The sequence below is a fragment of the Adiantum capillus-veneris genome, chromosome 7 (assembly GCF_014529385.1).
Source record: "Adiantum capillus-veneris isolate H3 chromosome 7, ASM1452938v2, whole genome shotgun sequence".
NCBI lineage: Eukaryota > Viridiplantae > Streptophyta > Polypodiopsida > Polypodiales > Pteridaceae > Adiantum > Adiantum capillus-veneris.
This window is the reverse complement of record NC_140937.1, coordinates 117,949,850-117,969,958: the sequence shown is the minus strand read 5'-3', so window position 1 is coordinate 117,969,958 and position 20,109 is coordinate 117,949,850. Positions and strand designations below refer to the sequence as shown.

The window sequence follows — 20,109 nt, the reverse complement described above, 5'->3', positions numbered from 1 at the left end:
TTACATAGAACTCCTCGTGCCCTAAACACCCCTGATATTGCAAACAAAGATTGCCAATGCTCGGTGTAATGGAAACATCCCGTCCAGGTGCCACTCGAACTACCTCCGCTTGTGGCCTCAGCCTGGTGGGCGTAATTCTAGATCGAGCCGCCAATTCAAAAGAAGTCGGCCTTGGCTCCTTCAAAAGAGCTTCCTGATCTTTCCCTTTGCCCTAAAAACGGTAAAGTTTGTACTTTCATTTATTTAATTTGGTTCAGGTCCCACGCAATGTGGTACCAGTTCTGCTTTTTATCTGCCTTTTCTGCCACGTCCCTCAATTGCTTTAGAACTTTCTGGCCTTTCTTTATCCTATTCATTTGGTGCCTTGTTAGGGCACTTCGCGGAGATATGCCCAGTTTCCCCGCATCCAAAGCACTTCCCCTCCCTGATGAAGCGAGCCCGCTCCTGAGGAGTAAGCTTGGGTTGTGTATCTTTCTTTTCTGACTTGCTCTTTCTCTTTCTACTTTCATTTGTCGAAGTTTGTTCAACTCTTTGTGTCATGATCTCATCGGTGGGGTAAGTCAGACTGCCAGAGTGAATGGAAAAACCTCGTTTTGCATGACTCATCAACTCCTGAATAGAAGCTGACTTCTGTTACAAGCAGTGATCTTGGATCTCTGTAGGTAGAACCAAGGTAAACCGCTCAATCTGTTCCTTGAACGAGATCTTCTTAAATCAAGAGTCGGGTAGAAAAGAGCTCCAGAATCTCTCGCAATAAGCGTCCATTGTATCTTTCTTGGTCATCCGAAGATGGTTCCAAGCAGTTCGTATATCACATTCATACTCTCGAGTCAACCAAGAAGAAATAAAAAGCCTTTTGAATTTCAGCCATTTAATTGGTGCAGTCTTGCTTAATGGATTTTGGCTTCTTTGCCTTTTTCTTGCCCTTTTCGAAGCGTTGCTTTTTGCTTCGCTTTTTGCCTTTTCGGTCTTCTTCGCTCGAGTCAGATGAGCTAGAATAACTATCAGAAGAAGAAGAAGAAGAAGAAGAAGAACTGGGTACTCCTTCAAATCGAACACGCTTCTTCTGTTTCTTTGCCTTTTCAAAAGTCAACTGACAACCCAAATAGCGCGGGAAGTCAGTGTCTTCCTTCTGCTTTTTGCCTTGCTTTTCAGCTTTGTTTTGTGCGTCAAAAAGCTAAGCAATTCTTGCATCAACCACCTCTTCTAATTCTTTCTCTGTATACTTCGTGGGAGTAGGAGGTTTCTTGAGAACGAGTTTGGGGGGTGGTTTTGTGGTCTTCTGCCACTGCGTATGCACCTCATCGAAGAAGGTCTCGCTCATATATTTTGCAAATTTTGGGTCCTTCGCAAAATTGAGCATCATCTTTGTTGCGTCGCCAATCAATCGTTGACGCTCCATCTCTCGGCGCTCCGCCGAAGTAGGCTGAGGCGGGCCATACTCTTTGCATGAATCTTCGTTGTGATCCCCTCCCGCATCGCCGGATGCAGAGGGAGTCGGCTGATCCTTGCCTGAAGCCACAGGTGCCGCGGAAAAAAAAATTTAGGGATCGGATTTCCCCTAGAAGAGAAATTGGCCGTGCTCTGATACCACTGTAACAAACTTGGACACTCCAAATCAAGAATCTACCGGGACAGCACAAATAACCACTTCAAAACAGGTCACAGTTTACAATTGATTCGACACTAGCCCGACGGAGTTCCGTGCCTAGAGATATTGGCCCCAAAGACTGGCACCCCTTTCAGTATTTCTTTTTGTATTAATCTGTGTTCAACGTACAGGAGTGCCGGCAAGAGCTCACACTCAGATTCTACTTCCAGATGCTGTGTGTTGTGAGAGGCCTGCTCACATATTTAAAGATTACAAGGGATGCCAAAAGCAGACCCCCAAAAGCTAAAAGCCTAAAAATAAAGCAAAGGCTCTATCTCTCACAAGCTCTCTCTTGAGCCAATAGAAAATAAAGCAAAAGCTTTTTATCCCCAATTTACTTAGAGCAAATAAAGCAATTCTCTCTCTTGCTTCATTTGCGTAAAATAAAGCACTGAATTGCGTAGGAAAAGCAGCCTGGCAGTTCCGTACACTGCTGCCACTTCATCAGTCTCCTGAAACGCGCCGAACTTTCCGGGCATGCCACGTCAGCAGTCCCCCGCGTTTTTCAAAAATGGTGTTTGTGTGTACCATGGGCAGCTAGCAGCCAACGGGCATGTGTGTGTGTGCAGTCAGTAGCCACGTCACCAGTTTGTGACACCAGCAGAGCCAACGTCCGCATCGACGGTCGACAGAGCCCGAGGACCATCTCCAGCCAAACCAGCGAAACCGCCCATTGGACTTGTACCTGACATCCATGGCATACGCCTTGAGAGTACAAATGAATTGTGTTGAACATATGGCAAAGTCAACGGCTTCAAAGCCCTAATTTTCTTTGACCCAGGAGCTACCGAAAACTTCATCTATACAGAATTCCTGAAGCGGATGGACTTTGATTATGTGGCAAAATTGAAGCCGAGTTAGCCACCGGTCAGACCCAGAAGGTGATACCTCTCATTCGTGCTCTTTCAGTGATCATCCAAGGATATCACAGAAAAGCCGATTTTCACGTTATGAAGTAAGCAACTGTGACGTTCTATTGGGTATGCCTTGGCATGACAAGAATGTCGCGACACTCCAGATTTGGAACCGTACATTTACCTTGATGCAGAAGGGCAAGGTAGTTGTCTTCAAAGTTCGGCTATCCAAACAAAAACCTGAATGATCTATCTAGTTCTTTTAATACTTTTGAACTCTGTTTAAGGAAGTATTGTTTGGAATTTGTTTGAAATGGATGGTATCTGTTTTAAACCTATCTTAGTGCCGATTTGAGTTGTTTTAACTTTGGTTTTAATACTGGTTTCAATGATTGGTGATCGACTCTCGGGAGGAGTATTGAAGAGAATTGATGTTTAAGAATGCTTGCACATACTCATGGCCCCGACCCTTGTGGTTATTTGTGGGGGGAGTGTCGCAAACTGCTGACGTGTCAAAGCCCTGAAGAATGGAGCCAACTTACAGATGCCGGCCGAGGGTCCTAAACCGTAAGAAGAACAAGTAACAGAAGAAGAAGTCCTACTAACTTATGGGGACCCCGTCCGATGGGGCCCAAGTGACAAAGGAATTAAAATAAAGCTGGACTCTCTCACACACACACACACATACAAAAGATGCGCAGAAACTGATGAGTGGCTGCTGTACGGATGTCCTACCAAAGAGCAGACACAACAAGATCGCACTTCCAAAGTTCATTGGAAAGTTTGGCTTCATGCTCCGACCCCGGACTTATTAGCCACTCCCACCCTTACTACATCGTGCATCGGGCGCACTCCCGTCTTCACCGCTTACGTCTTACAAGGCATAAGCCAAAAAGATCACTTGCAAAAGAAGGATCCAAGATTTGTTTCGAATTACTGTTTTTCCCAAAAGCAATGCCAGCAGATGTTGATATCTATAGCTACCAAGCCACGCACTTCAAGGACTTGGCAAGCTTTCAAGAAAAATTTTGCCCGAAGTTATATGGTTTCTGACATCTTCCTTCGGAGTGCAACTTCTGGCAGAGTGGGGTATCCTGAAATGCTTGCCATGGAAACCCTATTCCTCGACATCTCTCAGTAGATGTCTCTTCACGACCTTGGAGTTCCAGTGCGATTGCTATCTTGGGACTACCATCGCCGCCAAAGAAAACACTGTCCAAGAGCTGATGGACCATGTTGTACTCGGCTACGACCCTATGAAATGAACCTAACCCTAATTTTTTGGTGCAGGTTTCAGGATGGAAAGTCATTCGACTTTTCGAGCTCGACTGATGTCGAGATTGCTTTTTAAGTTCAAAATCTGTTTGAGAACTGTTTGGTGATCTTGTTTGGAATTTGTTTGAACTGAATGGTATCTGTTTTGAACCTGTTTTGGTGCGGATTTGAAATGTTTGACTCTAGTTTTAATACTGGTTTCAGTAATTGGTGATTTTACTCCCGGATGGAGAAGTGAGAAATACTATTTTGGTATTGTTTGAACCTCAAAACAATGCAAGCCGATGTCTGGGGAGCGTTTCGTTGTATGTTTGAAAACCTCGGAACGATGCAGGTCGATGCCTGGGGAGCGTTCCGTTGTATGCTAGAAAACCTTCGAACGACGCCTTCATACCGCAGACCGTTTGCCTCGGGGGAGTGCTCAGCGGCGCTGTTTGTTGTGTCTTGTAACAGCATATGTGAACATTTGTGTTGGATTGTGATGTGCCAACTACTGAATATTCCTAATTGGATGAGATTGCTTGGGTATGTAATTTTAGTGCATCAAGACACCCGTGGAAGATCAGTGCAATCTTGGTGTGATGGCTAATTTTACTACGCCAGAATATCAAGAGTTCCAATTTGGACGAAAGGAGAAGCCAACTCCTTGATCAAAAGAGCAGAAAGGAGAAGCCAACTCCTTGATCAAAAGAGCCGAACGGAAAAGCTAACTCCTTCACGAAAAGAGCAAATTGAATGTCCCTCGGAATGTCCCTCGAAAATTTTTGAGCTAACTTGAGTTGTTTTGCAGATATGCTGTAATCACGGACGATTGCTCTCTTTCAAGAAAGGGAGATGTCACAAACTGTTGACATGTCAAAGCCCTAAAGAATGGAGCCAACTTACAGATGCCTAAACCCTAAGAAGAACAAGTAACAGAAGAAGAAGTCCTACCAACTTATGGGGACCCTGTCCGATAGGGCCCAAGTGACAAAGGAATTAAGATAAAGCTGGACTCTCATACACACACACACACAAAAGATGCGGAGAGTTGATGACGTGGTTGTTGTATAGATTTGCGGCTTTTCTGCTGACTATGATGACGTGGCAGATTTTCGCAAAACGCGCTGACAGTGCTGACGTGGCAGTTGTACGGAATTCTGTGATTTACGCTGACAGCTTTTTGGCATTGCTTTTGGACCAGAAGCTTTTGAGTTTGAAGTCTTTTCATGTAAATTGCTTTTCATAGGCCAAGGGCCTTTAAATATGTGCTAAGGGCTTGGAGGAGGTGCAGAGTCTGGAGTACCGGTTTGTACTGAGTTGATGCAATATAAAGAAATACCGAAAGAGGCGCCAAGGTTTGGGGCCAATACTCTTTGGGGTGGAATTCCGCCACTCAGTGTCTCGTGTCGTCTCTCTCTCTCTCTCTCTCTCTCTCTCTCTCTTAGTTCGGTTGTTATTGAAGTGCTAAAAGTTTGTTCAGTCTGTTCTTTTCTATTGGCACGTGGTGCCCGTCTTGTGACAGGGAGTATTGAATGTTTAAAGAGTGCTGTTTTTACTCATGGCCCGGGCCTGGATGGTTATCTAGGGGGGGAGTATTAAGAAGTCTGAGTAGTGGTTACTCTCAGCACCTCCAAATGACGTAGGCTGCGGTTGGGAGGCGTTTGCTTGTAATAGGCCTCTATATCTCATGGCGCGGACCTTGTAAGTTATTTGGGGGAGGAGTGATGAGGGAGTCATTGAACAACTCATGAACCGGATTTGGATGGTTATTTGTGAGGGGAGTGTTCATTCGCGGCTATACGTGTCTATGTCTTGTAACATGTATATGTTAGCATTTGTGTTGCATTGTGATGTGACAACCATTGAAAATATTCCTAATTGGGTGAGATTGCTTGGGTATGTAATTTTAGTGTATCAAGACACCCGTTAAAGATCAGCACGGTCTGGGTGTGATGGCTAATTTTCCTACGCCGGAATATCAAGAGCCCCAATTTGGAATGAGAATATACTCCTTATTGGATGAGATTTTTCTGGAATCCAACGACCCAGGATATCAAGAGCTCCAATCTGGAATGAGAAAACTGATTTTCCCTCAGAATGTCCCTCGGAAGTTTTTTGAGCTAACTTGAGTTGTTTTGCAGATATACGGTGATCGCGAACGATTACTCTCTTTCAAGAAGGGAGGATGTCACACATTGATGACGTGTCAAGCCATTAAAGACCGGAGCCAAATTGTAGATCCAAGGTGAGGGGCTTAAACCCTAGAAGTAACTGAAGAAGCGGAAGTAGCGGAAGAAGTTTTACCAACTTGCAAAGTCTCACCAAGTGGCCTATTTTTAAAGAAGAGTTCCCACCAACTTATGGCACCCCGTCCGATGGGGCCAAGCGACCTAAAGACATAAAAACAAAGCAGGACACACACACAATGCTCTTTGGAATTCAACTGATGATGGGGCAATAGCTGTAAGGATGTTTCGTAAATCACGTTGGCAAGCTGTACGGAATCCCGCATTCTGCATTGGCTACTGATGTGGCACCTGTTCGGATATCTGTATTTTTTTCTGGCTGATTTCAGTGCCAGCTTTTGGGCCAGATGCTTTTAGAACTTGAAGCTTTTCATGGCCAAGGGCCTTCAAATATGTGCTAGGGGCCTACATAGGCTGGGTTCTTGCTATAAACTCGGAAAGCATTTTCCGTCTTTTACTTTTGAAAAGAACCATGATGTTGAGAGATAAATCACAATATGTGGTGGTTGCCTTTCTCCATGCAAGCAACTTTTTTGGGTTTAAAATGATGCATGAGGTTTTATAAAAGCTGGACTTAGCCGCCTAAGGAATGGTTTATTAAAGGAATGAAGGCCTTCTTAAAAAGGATACATAACCTAGCTGGTGTAGTTCTTGGGTAATGGTGTGTTCCTGGTAATTCAGTCCTGCTCAATTTTTTCAAAGTGTCCCTCCATTACCCACAACTACTGCTTTATGTGTGCACAGTTATTACATGCTCAAAAATTCTATGCATGCACCTACAAACTAGAACCCAGAATTTCTCTAAATAACGATCAGATTACATGTATTTATTTCCATGTGTGTGGGTAAGAGATATAGCCTAATCTTGATGTTCATATCTTTTATTTCTATGTGTATAGGTAAGAGGAGATATAGCCCGATCTTTGATGTATATGGTTGTACGGTATGGGGTGGACAAACATGGCGAGGGCAGTAATTTGCAGCTTTCAGATACTCCCAATAAGGGTAATTATATATCCTTTTTTTGTATTGGGAGATGCTAAGCAAGGGAACTCATGAGCGACACGACTGATGGTATCAGTTAAACAACTGCTTGTGTTTTACAAGGAAATAAAGATATCTTAGAAAATCTTACATATACTTAGCCACTGGGCCTGGGAAAATGATGATAACAAGGGTGAAATCCGCTTTTTTGGGGCTATAATCATTGCAGTTCATATAAGCTTGTCAAGGGGATTTTAAGAGAGGAGGGGTGGGGGGTGTAGGAATAGTAACTAGGGAGGGTTTCGTAAAGGCATCTTTGGTGCGGGAAATGTCATTCCTGCTGCACAAAACGTGAAATCAGTTGTTTTCCGGGCGTCGGACTCCCCTGTGCGTATAACTAATAATAAGCTCCTTCTAAACAAGAAATACGTGAGGGGTCACCTAGATGTTTCAACTCCTATTTTTCAAGGTGCCCACATGTAGTGCACAAGCCCGCCGTTGTGGGTTGGCCATATGATATTTTGTCCCATGTCACAGTTCACTTTCTGCCCATCATTTTTTGCAGCTGATTTGCATGTCATTTCAGTCTTCATTTTGACCTAGCCCACTCATTTTGGGCTGCATTAGGCAGCCTACCTAAGTAATGTTCCTAGAGTATTGGAAACCTCGCAGAAGCTATTAGCTTTTAAATTTTTAAAACATTAAAGTTTTCCCTAATTTTTTCAGAGCGTAAGAGGTTTTTTTGAGGTTCCGCCCTTATAAAGTATTTCACATGCAAAGGTCAATAGAGCTCTAGCTACAAGTATGAAAAATTGTAAACCATTGAGGCTCAAAAAAAGTTTATGTTTAGCGCTTGACCCTTGTGTTTGGTATCAAAACAGGACACTTAAGTGCCCTTTTTTGAATATTGTGAATAAAATGCCGTGTGTATCCTGGAAAGAATTTCAAATAATCCTCTAATGGATTTTTTATACACTTACCATCGTATTTGCAAAATTCGTATCCTATATATAACTTTTGAGCTTATCATGATTCATGGTAAAGAGTTTGGATTTCTAAGAAGATGTATTTTCTTGGTTTTAACCTATAGAACTATGCACTAAAACAAGATCAATGACTTTGAAAGATCGAAATTTGCCTCCAAATCAACATTTTGAAAAGTACTATTTTTTTGCTTACTATTCATAGTAAGCACGAAAATTAGGCTTCGAGGATAATTTATCGATTTTTAAATGTTGTCACTTTTTAGAACGCATAATAAACAAGCAGCGGGCTCGCCAAATGAACCAAAGTGTCAGGCCGTAGATGAGCTCCCAACACCACTCTCTATCATTGCACCAGTCCGAGGGGATGAGCTCTGTGGCAAGCTGAAGTGTAGGTCGACCCCCTTGAATTACTATCATCTTGCTGATGGAAGCGATCTCAAAACGGGGCACTGGGCCCGAGAGTGTGGATCAGGCTACAACACCCCAAGTGTGTTACAACTGCCAAGTGTACTATTGGGCCGTCAAAAGTGCTGGCATCAGTGTGCCATGGGGCTGTCCCACAGACAGTGACGCTGACTCTCCAAAGGGTGGCCACAGGCTGCACATGTTGCCGAGAAGCCATTGTGTACCAACCAACTCCCAATTCCATAGCTCTATGCGCAACTAGCCACTGAAACATGGTAACTCTCCTCCGCTGCCTGCTTTCCCTCAACCGCTGCCAGAATCCTGACAAGAACTCGACTGTGAGACTCTTCTCCTACCAGTGAAGTGCTGTAGCAGGGCGAACCTATGTGGCATCCCAAATAAGTTGTGTACTGGAAGAAAGGAGTCCCTGGGTGATCGGCTGAAGAGAAAGGATCTCGCCAGAACCACTCTCCCGGGTCCCACTGCACTCGTAACAAAGGGTGGTTCTCCCAAGCAGCCCAAAGCCGCCAGTGCCTTGACTCAAGATCTACCGGGTCAGGATCTATGACACAAGTCCTCCCACAGATGCCCACAACTCAGATCCTTTGAGAACAACACTCCACAACGTGTGGTGCCTTTACTGAGACTATGTGAAGACGACCCTCTCCCTGAACCTCGAAAAACATGTAGGGTACTGACTCTGAGCAAGCCCTAACTGCAATGAGGACCTCCAATCGCGTGAAAGCCCATCCAACTGGGAGCTGCTGCCTCAAGAGTGTATGCCACTCAGCAGGTTTAGCCTTTGTAATATCCTGAGACATGCTTTGCACCCCCTCATGCCTCATAACTCCATGCTCTAAATCTCCTCGGGAAGGCTTAAAAATTGTAGCCAGTCTTCGAGAGTGCGGACTAGACCCTCTGCCATGGGACCCCAAGAAACGTGAGGCCTGCTACCAAGCAAGTGGCCTTGCTGTGTGCTAACCATGGGGTCCCAAAGGCTGCCTCAAGCGCTCCTCCATGCATGTGGGTTGGTGCTGCTCAAGGCCACTCTGCAGCTGCTCCTAGGACCTAAGCAGGCTCGCAGAAAAGTGGTCCTCCCAATTCCTGCTCAGGCCAACTCGGCGCATCTCTATAAAAATCCACCTGATGGACGGGCTCCAAGGGCCGCCCGTGTGAGGGACTCATGTACGAATCTGCTGTAGCAATAGCTCCTTCGAGGGCACCTCCCTTGGTAGAAGTCCTGTGACCACAAGCTTCCCAAGGAGGGCTCTGCTCTGCCGTGTTGGGTCGATGATCCCCAGCCCTCCCTGAGAACATGGTAAAGTGAGGACCTGCCAGGATCCTTTGGCCCGAGCTGACTGGGTGTCGCGCCTTGACCTCAAAAAGTCCTTGATCACCCTCTCCAGTTGGCTAATACAAGAGCTCGAGAAGATCCAACAAAAACGTGATGTACCACATAGTAGCCAAAAGCACCTGGTTGGCCGCTACAACTCTGCCAGCCAAAGAGAGCCGTACCAAGCTTCAATGTAGCAGTTTCCTCCTAATGGAAAGGAGGAGAGGAGCAATCTGCTGCTCTAGAGACAGATCCAAGCCAACTCGACAACCCAAGTATCGTATAGAAGTCTCGGGGGGGATCTACTTGAAGCCCTTAGCGTAGGAGCACGACCAACCCAGAAAGCCACTTTCTTCCTTGAGTTGAGCAGTGCTCATGATGCACAACAAAACACCTCAAGAGCTTGCTCGCACGTGTGCAGATTGGCCTCCTGTCCCTCCAAGTACATGCCTAAGTCGTCATCAAACTCGGCGTCCAACAACGTGTGTCCCCTATTAGGAAGCTCTAAACCACACAAACCAACCTCCTTTGAAGTCAAAAATCTGCTCATCGCCTCAACATAGAAGAGAAAAAGGAAGGGGGTAAGAGGACAACCGTGTCTAACCGAATGCATGAGCATGAAGTGCTCCCCTCTTCCCCCTGCCAAGAGCACCTAACTGTGCGCACATCTGTAGAGAGCTGACACTCCTGTGATCCAAGCATCAACAACCCCCATCTTGTGCAGAGTGCCCTCCAAGTAGTACGCCTTCTCAAAATCGAGGAGTATTACAAGATCCTCTCCTCCGAATCGTGCAAGGGCCGAAGCGTCCCAAAAGATAAAGATGTTGTCAAGGATATTGTGCTCCTTGACAAAGCCTATCTGCGTGTCATGTATAATGCACTCAAGTAGCGGCTGAACCCTCAAACTCAGAGCCTTCGCTAAGATTTTGTAGGCTGAGTTGAGAATGGTGATGGACCGCCATTGCCGAATCACATCCAAGGAGCCTACTCATACTGTGAGGCATCTCACCAGTGTATAGAATGTGTTGTAAGCGCTATAAAGATCCGGACCAAGCAGCTTCCAGTATTCCAAGAAAAAGCTCGAAGTCAAACCATCCTTCCCTGGGCAACTACCTCGAGGGAGTGCCCTGAGGGCCTCGTGGAGCTCCAACTGGACAAGCATCTCTAGTCCCTAACGCATCTACTCAGTAACTAGGCAAGGCATCTACCCCCAAAATTGCTCTCTACATGCATCTTGGCGCTTTGACTATGGCTCAACTAAAAGCAACTAACGGTAAAGGTCAGTAGCAACTGCACGCATATCCGCGGGCTCTGTAGCAACTAACCCATCAAGTCTCCTCAACTGCCAAACACTGGTGCGCGCATGGCGAGGACCCACAGTGTCAAAGAACTCACCCATAACTCTGTCACCCACCAGGGTTCACTGAGATGCCCGTCGATGGAAGACAAACTCATGAGCAGCTTCTTAATGGTAGTCAGCTTCTGTCGAGTCTGCTATATCAGCTACTCCAACCAGGGACTGTCAGGTGGCACTCCTGCATCGGCTGTAAGGAAGCAATGCCCCCTCTGACACGCTTCTCCTCCTCCTTGGCTGCAACCAAGTGAGCCGTACGGTGTAGACTCCTCGAGGAAGAAGTGACTAAGCTCAGCAAGTCCAGTGGCCACTCTACTAGCAGGGATTCCTTGAGTGCCCAAACTCTCTGTCTAAAGCGCCACCACCTGCTCTTTGAGCTCCAATTGAAAGAGCTTCTAGAGAAGAGTCTCATTCAGCCCAGTACAACACCATACTGTTTGCCAGTGTTGTTAGTTTTAAATAAAGATGGATCTTGGAGAATGTGCATTGACTATAGGGCTCTCAACAAAATCACCATCAAGAACAGGTTTCCAATACCCAAGATCGATAATATCCTAGACAGGCTACAGGTTTCTACATGTTTTAGTAGAATTGACCTGAAAAGTGGCTATCATCAGATCAAGATCGCTCCCGGAGATGTATACAAGACCGCGCTCAAGACGTCCTTTGGATTGTATGGGTATTTTGGTGATTCCTTTTGATCTCACAAATGCTCTTGCAACGTTCAATAGGATGATGGACATGATTTTTCGAGAGTATAGGTCATTTGTGGGCACCTTGCTCGACGACATCATCGTATTCTCCAAGAGTGAGGCAGAGCACAAACACCATCTATTACAGGTTTTCCAGGCACCATGGTAACATCGACCGGTGGTTAATGGAAAAAGAGCAAGTTTTTCTTGCGAAAGATACACTTTTTGAGACACATTGTCTTTGCGGAGGGTGTAAAAATGGACCCGGCCAAGATTGACACTATTTGAGATTGGCCAGATTGGAAGAATGTACACGTAGTTCGAAGCTTTTTGGTATTGCTTCTCCTTTGCATGCTTTGATACAAAAAGGGCTTGGGGACCATTTGAGATAACAGCCTTCAACAAAGAAAAGTTGACAACTGGTCCAATGTTGGTATTACCAAACTTGCAAAAACCATTTGAAGTTTACAGTGATGCTTGTGGTTGCAGTCTGGGAGCAATCTTAATGCAGGAGGGCCATGCTATAGCTTATGAGAGCAAAATGTTTTCAAGCCTAGAACGGTTGCACAGATTTATGAGAAAGAGCTTCTGGCAGTTATCCATGCTCTTACTCAGTGGCGCCATTTTCTACTTGGAGCCAACTTTATAGTGTTCACCGACCATCAGAGTTTGCAGTACTTCTTGACTCAGAAACAGCCTTTGAACCAAGAGATACCGTGGGCAAACATTTCATTGCAATTTCACTTTCAGATCATCCATGTTCACGGATAGAAAAACGTGGTGGCAGATGCGTTGTCTCGCAAGCGACTGATTTTGGCTATTTCGGTGATTCGCAATCGCAACTTCGAGGATATGGTAGATCAGTACGCCACAGATCCAGATTTTGCAGACATCTTTGACTGATTACAGAGTGGGGAGGTAGTTGCAGATTATTCCCTAAAGGAAGGCTATTTGATGCGGAAAAATCCGTTGTGTTACGCAAGCATTGTGGAATAAGGTTTTGACACAATGTCACTCTCCCCCTTTTTCGGGCCATCGCGGCATCGACACCACCTTGAAAGGTGTGGAGCAGTTGTTTTACTGGCCGAGGCTCAAGAATGATGTGGGCGAGTTTGTTTGCAGTTGTTTAGTATGCCAAAAGGTCAAGTTTGACAGGCATAAGGCACCAGGTCTTCCACAACCTTTACCTATACCTAGCTGACCGTGGAAAAGTATAGCAATGGACTTCATTTTTTATCTTCCCAAGACTCAGAGTTGGCATGATGGCTATTGGACATTTATCGACAAATTCAACAAATAGGCTCACTTTATTCTGGTAAAGAGAACAATTAAACCCGATCTTCTGGCTAAACTATTTGTCTTGCTAATTTTTCGACTACATGGTATGCCTGAGTGTATAGTTTCAGATAGACATCCCCGCTCTACCAATTTGTTTTAGAGGGCAATGTGGGAGAATATTGGTACATGGCTACAATTCTCATCCTCTTTCCACCCACAGACAGATTTGCAATCACCGGTGGTTTTGGACTTGTTAAAGTCATATATCTCTGAACAGAAGACTCAATCGAAGAAGTATTTGCCTTTGGTGGAGTTTGCCTACAACAACACGGTTCATACGTCTACATGAAAGGCACCATTTGAGATTATCGAGGGTGTTAAGAAGGTTCCACCTATTTTAAGCACCAAAAATAAGATTTTTGAAGCAGATCAGCACACTAAGGATCTAGACACTGCCTTTGCTAAGGTGGGCGAGGCTCTTGAGAAGTCTCAAGCACGGCATAAGAAGGCAGCAGACAATCATCGCCGTGAGTTGTAGCTGAAGGAGGATGATTGGGTGCTTTTACAGTTTGAGAGGGCACGCCTACAAAAAACTGAAGGGTAAGGAGCGGCTTTTTCCAAAGTTGAGTATGTGATATACGGCCGTCGGCCGTTTCTAGATTGAGGAGAAGATCAATGATGTATCCTTCATATTGAGGTTATTAGATACTTGGAATATTCACAATGCATTTCATGTGAGTCTATTGAGATCTTTCAAAGGGGAAGTGCCAATGGACAGGGAGCCAGAGGAGCAACCGGAAATGGAAGAGACCGGAAATGGAAGAGACAGAGAAGATTTTCATTCCAAAACAGGTCCTGGCTCACAAGGAAAGGAAAGTGAAAGGTAAGCTGACACGCTAGTATTTAGTCAAGTTCAGGAACCACCTGGCTTTGGATGCAAAATGGATAGAGGAGGAGGACCTAGCAGATACTCCTTAGTTTTTAGAGCTTTACCTTGAAGCTTTGGTTGAGCACAGACTATTCCAAGAGTTACCCAGGAATCAACAGGTTGAATATGGTGCAGTGCGGAGTGCACAAGAGGAGAGTTACTCTGCTCCTTTGTGACAGGTTACGTCGATAGAATAAAGTCACTGATTTCTTTTGAGATTTCAAGGATACTGACAAGATGATAGTATTCTGCTGAATGAGTTTATGTAAATAAGTATTTTGAATAGGAATTTCTAAAATGAATCTATTACATGTGCTCTCTCTCATATGTATTGTTTGAGTGCATGTTTATAAGACGAAATGATTGCATCATTTCTATCTTGTTCACCCAAGGGGTGATGTGGGTAAGTAACGAGATTTAGTCAATCAAGACACCTGTCAGAGATCAATGCCGTCTGGGTGCGATTGCTAAATAAGTTACAATAATCATGATTCTCATCTAAGAGCTCGACGGGGATAGTAATGTGAATGTTCAGCGGCTTTCGTCTTCGTGCAAGTACTGGATAAATGTGGTCTAGTGTGTCGGTACTTAAAGTCAGTGTCTGCTAGGTGTAATCAAGGGTGACTACAATTCTTTCAAGAGGGGGTATGTCACGAAGTGATGACGTGGCATGGCCTAAAGGATCGACTCCAGACAGAGAGGGGTCAAACTTCAAAGCCCTAGTGAAAGATGCAAAAGAAGTTGTACCAACTTACAAGTCTTGCCAAGGGGCCTATTTTTCTTAAAAAGGCCTATTCCCACCAGCTTATGGGACCCTGTCCGATGGGGCCTTAGAGACACAAGGCATGAAAATAAAGCAGGACCACACACACCCAAGAATTGTGTGGAGGACTGAGGATGTGGCAGGTGTATGGACGCCCACTTTTCTCGTTGACTGTTGACGTGGCAGTCGTATGGATTTCCGTGATTTGCGCTGGGGTGTTTGGTGCCAGCTTTTGGAACAAGATGTTTTTGGAACTTACGCTTTTCATCTAAAGTGCTTTTGGAAGGCCAAGGGCCTATAAATTAACTGCCAGGGCCTCATTCTCAGGCAGATTAGCTTGGGAGCACTGCTGAGAGAAGAGGATCCTCAGACATTGCACTTTGTGAAGCACAATGATAAAGAAATACCGAGGAGCACTAGTCTTTGGAGCCAGTCTCTCTGGGCACGGAACTTCGCCGTGCCGTGTCATCTCTCTTTCAGTTTTGTTCAGTTCTTTCAGTTTTTTCGTGTGTGTTGCACTAGATCTTCGGCTTGGAGTGTCCAAGTCTATTACACACACACACATACACCATGTAATCATACAAGCTTTGTTTTTTTGTAATCATACACACACTGACACACAAGGAGGCAGACACGTACGTGCAAACAACACTCAAGCACATGCATCACACACAAAATATGGTATTAGAATCACCAGTTTGTAACGGATTGGTCTCATAGGTCATTTTGACCTTTTGAAGACATTAATATATCGTTTCATTTCATCATCTCTCTCTCTCTCTCTCTCTCTCTCTCTCTCTCTCTCTCTCTCCGATAGAAATTGAAGCTCTTACCAGATCAGTGTCCTTTATACATGGTTTGTGGGATACAAATAATTGCCGATATACTAGATTGGCCCTCGAATCCTCTCGACAGTTAGCAATGAAAGGAGATACATCATGCTGGTATGCGCAGCTGTCTTCGTGGTTTCAGAGACACGGGTTCAGTATGGAAAGATTACCCCCCTACCAATACTCTCTTGAGGCTCCATCACTAGCAATCACACGAACAGAGATTAATAAAATCATCCGCCAGGATCTTATATAGTTGGACACTAAGAGGACATGGGTAGACCCCACACAAGAATTAGGCACGAAGATGGCCGACTACAAAGGAAACTTCCTACAGCTATCTGAAGATGGTTTTGTGATTCGCCCGAACTACATGGATACCCACCTGTCTCATGGTTTGAGATGTGCTATTGGTCAGATTCGTACATCCTCACACCAACTGGAAATTGAATTTGGCAGATTTAGGGGAATCCCACCTGAGAGCAGAATTTGCAAGTTATGCGGAATGGAGCCGGAGACAGAATTACACTACATATGCCATTGCACCGTATACTATGAGATACGTGGGCGTTTCCATTGCCTATTTAAAGAAGGCTTTGGACCTCTAGATAGAGTCATGCAATACCAAGATCAAAGGTGCTTAGGCCTGTACCTACTGGAACTACATCGGCACAGGGATAATCTAATGAGAAGACAAAGAGCACTATAACCTCAGAGGCAGATCACAGATTTCTTCGGATCGAGAGAAGCAAGAATGGAAGGAGAAACAAGGCAGAGCACAAAGGAGTACCCACATTCATACCAAAGGCACCCTCATTGACAGGGCGACTGAGCTTAGGAAATCGAGACGACCACGACCGAGATGCAGAAGCACACTTCACTGGAGGAGACTACAACAAAGGATTAGAAGCATTCTAGCGAGACACCCAGAATGCTCCTAAGAAGATCATCTAATACTTTGTATTTAGTTTTTCGCATTTATTTTCACACTCTCACACTTTTCAGACATTGTACCAGGTCACTTTGGCCTTTTGAAGACGTTAATATAACATTTCATTTCATTTCATTTCTCTCTCATGGGAACCTTCAATGGACCACCAGAGCAGATCTGGTAGTGGAGATGTATGGAAAGGCCCTTGGTTTCTATAGATCTCTCAGATGATTTGAGCTGAGGCTTCCATACCACATGAGATTATCAGAGCAGAGCTGGCTGCATCTCCACTTGTGGTGGAGGCACTCACCAGATCAGTCTCCTTTATGCAGAGTTTATGGAACCTCCCCAGACACAGATATTCTCGCTTAGCTCGTGAGTCTTCCCGACAGCTAGGACTGCAGGGGGATACTACTCGCTGGTATGAACAGATGACATCATGGCTTCAATATGGATAGATTGCCTCCTTTCAAGTACTCTTTGGATGCACCCTCTCTGTCTATTACGTGCATAGAGGTCACCACTCATACTGGGCGTCTCGCATGTCGAGCTAAAGTGACCCGTATCCTGTGTCGTAGTCTCCGTCAATGTTATGAGGTACCCTCCAGTCGCAGGCATCTGGCTCTCCCGTGGGTGATATTTGGGCTTTGCTGAGTGCTCTGCCCCTCTATCTATGTGTATCCATGTAACTAGGTCTAGTCACAAACTTCGTCAGTTGGAGAAGATGCTCTCTATAGAAAGCCATCTTTGTGCCCAACTCTCTTGTCAGTTGAATCCAAGTCCTCCTAGTGTCAAGCCGAGACAGGTCCTGACGAATGAGCCTGGACGTCGACGTTATTCTACAGCGATCGATGCAGTACATCCTCGGTCAGCGCCTGATGTCGGACATCCTCAGACATTGATGTTCATACACGGAGATTGTACTACCCATTGTTTCACCGTCACACACATTATAGTGCTACACAGCTCGGAGATGCTTAGATTCATGACAATAACCATTTAGTCTTTATTTCATTTCATTTCATTTTATTTTGTATCCTGACATTGTATCAGATTCATCAGGATCAAACCAGTTTGGTCTCATAGGTCATTTTGGCCTTTTGAAGACGTTTGATTTAACATTTCATTTCAGTTCATCTCTCTCTCTCTCTCTCTCTCTCTCTCTCTCTCTCTCTCTCTCTCTCTCTCTCTCTCTCTCTCTGTGTGTGTGTGTGTGTGTGTGTGTGTGCGCGCGCGCGCGCGCGTGTGTGTGTGTGTGCTTTCAACACTTAGCATTGCCAGAGCTGATTTTGTGTAAGTAGCTATTCAAAATTTGAAATTCAAGCTTGTCGTGCATGTACAAGGTTGGCATGGTGCATGTGTGTTGTGCAGGCAGGGCACAAATGGGTAAGCTATCTGTTTTATTACAATGGAATTTGGAGGATCCGCCCTCGAATGAAGAGAGGTTGCGCAATTTTCGTGTGTGTGCTCTCTTCCAGCACAACCGAAATCCTTTTGTGGACCACCCTGAATTTGCTTCACAAATTTGGGGTGCAAGGTACGCTACACACTGAAAATATGCATCAGGTCTGATACTATGTATATGCAACCAGGGCTGACGCTATGTTTTCAGAAATCCTGCTCTTAATGTTGTAGTTTGAGGCTTATTAAAATTTTAAATTTGGTGGCGAAACCTTCTCAAAAGGAAGTTTCTACCCTTTGCAATCATTTTTCTGCACACCAAAGGAAGGGAAAAGTGTTTTCTTTGATAAAGCTGAATTTTGAGTGAAGCATAGTTAAACAAACACATGCAGAACATTGAAAAAGACAATGATGCCTCGTATTTTCAAACATCTGTAATTATGGTACGTTATTGAGATGTAACACTATTGTTATGTGTATTTTTGAGTATCTAGAAAGGGTTTGTTAAAAGTAATTAATGATAGCTTAAAGGAGACCAAAACAGCTGTTTGTTGGTATCTTCCTCATATATATTTTTGGATATATAAATCACACATTGATCTTCTAACTAGTATGATTGAATATGTCTTATGGTTTTTAATGGGAGAATCTTCCATGACAATTGTCAACCGAAAGAGCAACAAAACTGCCGGCTGAATTGATGATTACGATCGTTTGCATGTTGAGGAACTCGCACAATTTTCAAGAGAGTTATCAAGAAGATGAAGTTGTCTGAAGTAGGATGGGAGGTCGTTCGATAAGTCATTTAGACTTGAAGTATAGGGTTGGATGCCTTTCTATAGAGTAAGATTGCAAGCCACGTTCTGCAGAAAAGACCAGGCAAGTTCATAGTCAGTTTCTTGCTAAAATGTGATAGCATGGATCAATTTCAACTTTTAATCTTGATTCTCAACTAGGGTGAGAGTTTCCTGTCAGTTCTTCATGTACAAATCAGAAACTTGTTTCGCAAGGGTACGAAATCTAGAAATATTTTGAAATATTTCGCACTTATATAACCCGTTTTAGTCACTTCCAGTTTTGAACCACTTTTCTGAAGCTCTGAGTTTGGATCAGCTTGTTGTTCTACTTTACAGTACATACAAACAAAAATGTGTAACCGAATTTAGCTACTGGGCACATAGCTGTGATGCGAGTGCAAGGTTTTTGGGTTTTTCCAGTGATTGAAATTTTAATTTAAGGTTGAATTTAAAGGTTGCATGACACTAATACTACTAAAAATTGATTCCCTGCTCATGGTAACTTGCATCCATGGCTTCTGATGCAGATCAGCTCAACTGTTGTGATCAATGCATCTGGTCAATCCAACCCACTAAATCCAAGTGAATTGATCTGTCCATATTTCAATGGTGATTTTTTTGAAGAGTGGTTCAGTGGTCTGCTCAATGGGGCAGCCTCGGCGGCTGCAACCCTACCCTGCTGCCATATAAGAGAACAGGCTTAGATTGCTCGAAGACAAGTTCTTCTTCCTCACTCATGCAAGGAGCGGAAGGTGGAAATGCAGGCTTCGGACCCGAGCCTGACAACGTCAATCCCAAACTTGTTCTCTGAGGTTGCATTCAAAACCTTCTTAGCATGCATAACAGAGAACTTCCACATGAAGATGGTGCAGCTGGGACACTCACTGTTTGTCTGGTAGCGTTCGAGATAATTTTGTTGGGTCTAAACGCTAAAATCTAAACCCTAACCATATTTCAATGCATCTTATGAAGCTTTCTCACTCCATTCCCTCCTGATAGTGCATCACATCGCAACACATGGCCCATCGTGTATGGTACACAGGCGTCCAGTGCATGAATGCCATTCACTTGGCTGAGTTGAGAGTGGAGATGGATTTCTCATGGTCCTCTATGCAGTGACTGCAACGAAATTCATCGTGGCCTCTCCACATCTTTTTCTTGGAGGTCTTCTCCATTAACCCTTGTTCAAGTTTTGGAAAGATTTGATGAGAAAGCTGCTAGTGTCAATGTGTTTATTGCTATAATGTCATGACTGAGGTGTTTATGGGGTAGGGAATGGTCTCTCAGGGACCATCCTTTGATCCCTTGGTGATCAGCGGATGCCGGGAGCCATGGGGGAGGAGGATTGTGCAATGATCCCTCCGATTGTCAAGGGTCTAGGGGAGGGCGACCCTTGCAAAGTAAATTTCATTGCCATTT

General features: G+C 44.5%; 1 protein-coding gene across 1 annotated transcript in view; it reads left to right on the top strand.

Annotated features, from left to right (window-relative positions):
- LOC147454493 (uncharacterized) overlaps positions 1–19,903 on the top strand; it is a 92,490-nt gene extending 72,587 nt beyond the window's left edge. The window contains exons 8-10 of the mRNA XM_086516431.1: positions 6,908–7,013; positions 17,864–18,029; positions 19,218–19,903. Coding sequence (XP_086372557.1) covers positions 6,908–7,013; positions 17,864–18,029; positions 19,218–19,236 — 291 coding nt within the window. The 3' untranslated portion in view covers positions 19,237–19,903. The remainder of the gene's footprint in view (positions 1–6,907; positions 7,014–17,863; positions 18,030–19,217) is intronic.
- Positions 19,904–20,109: the final 206 nt, after the last annotated feature.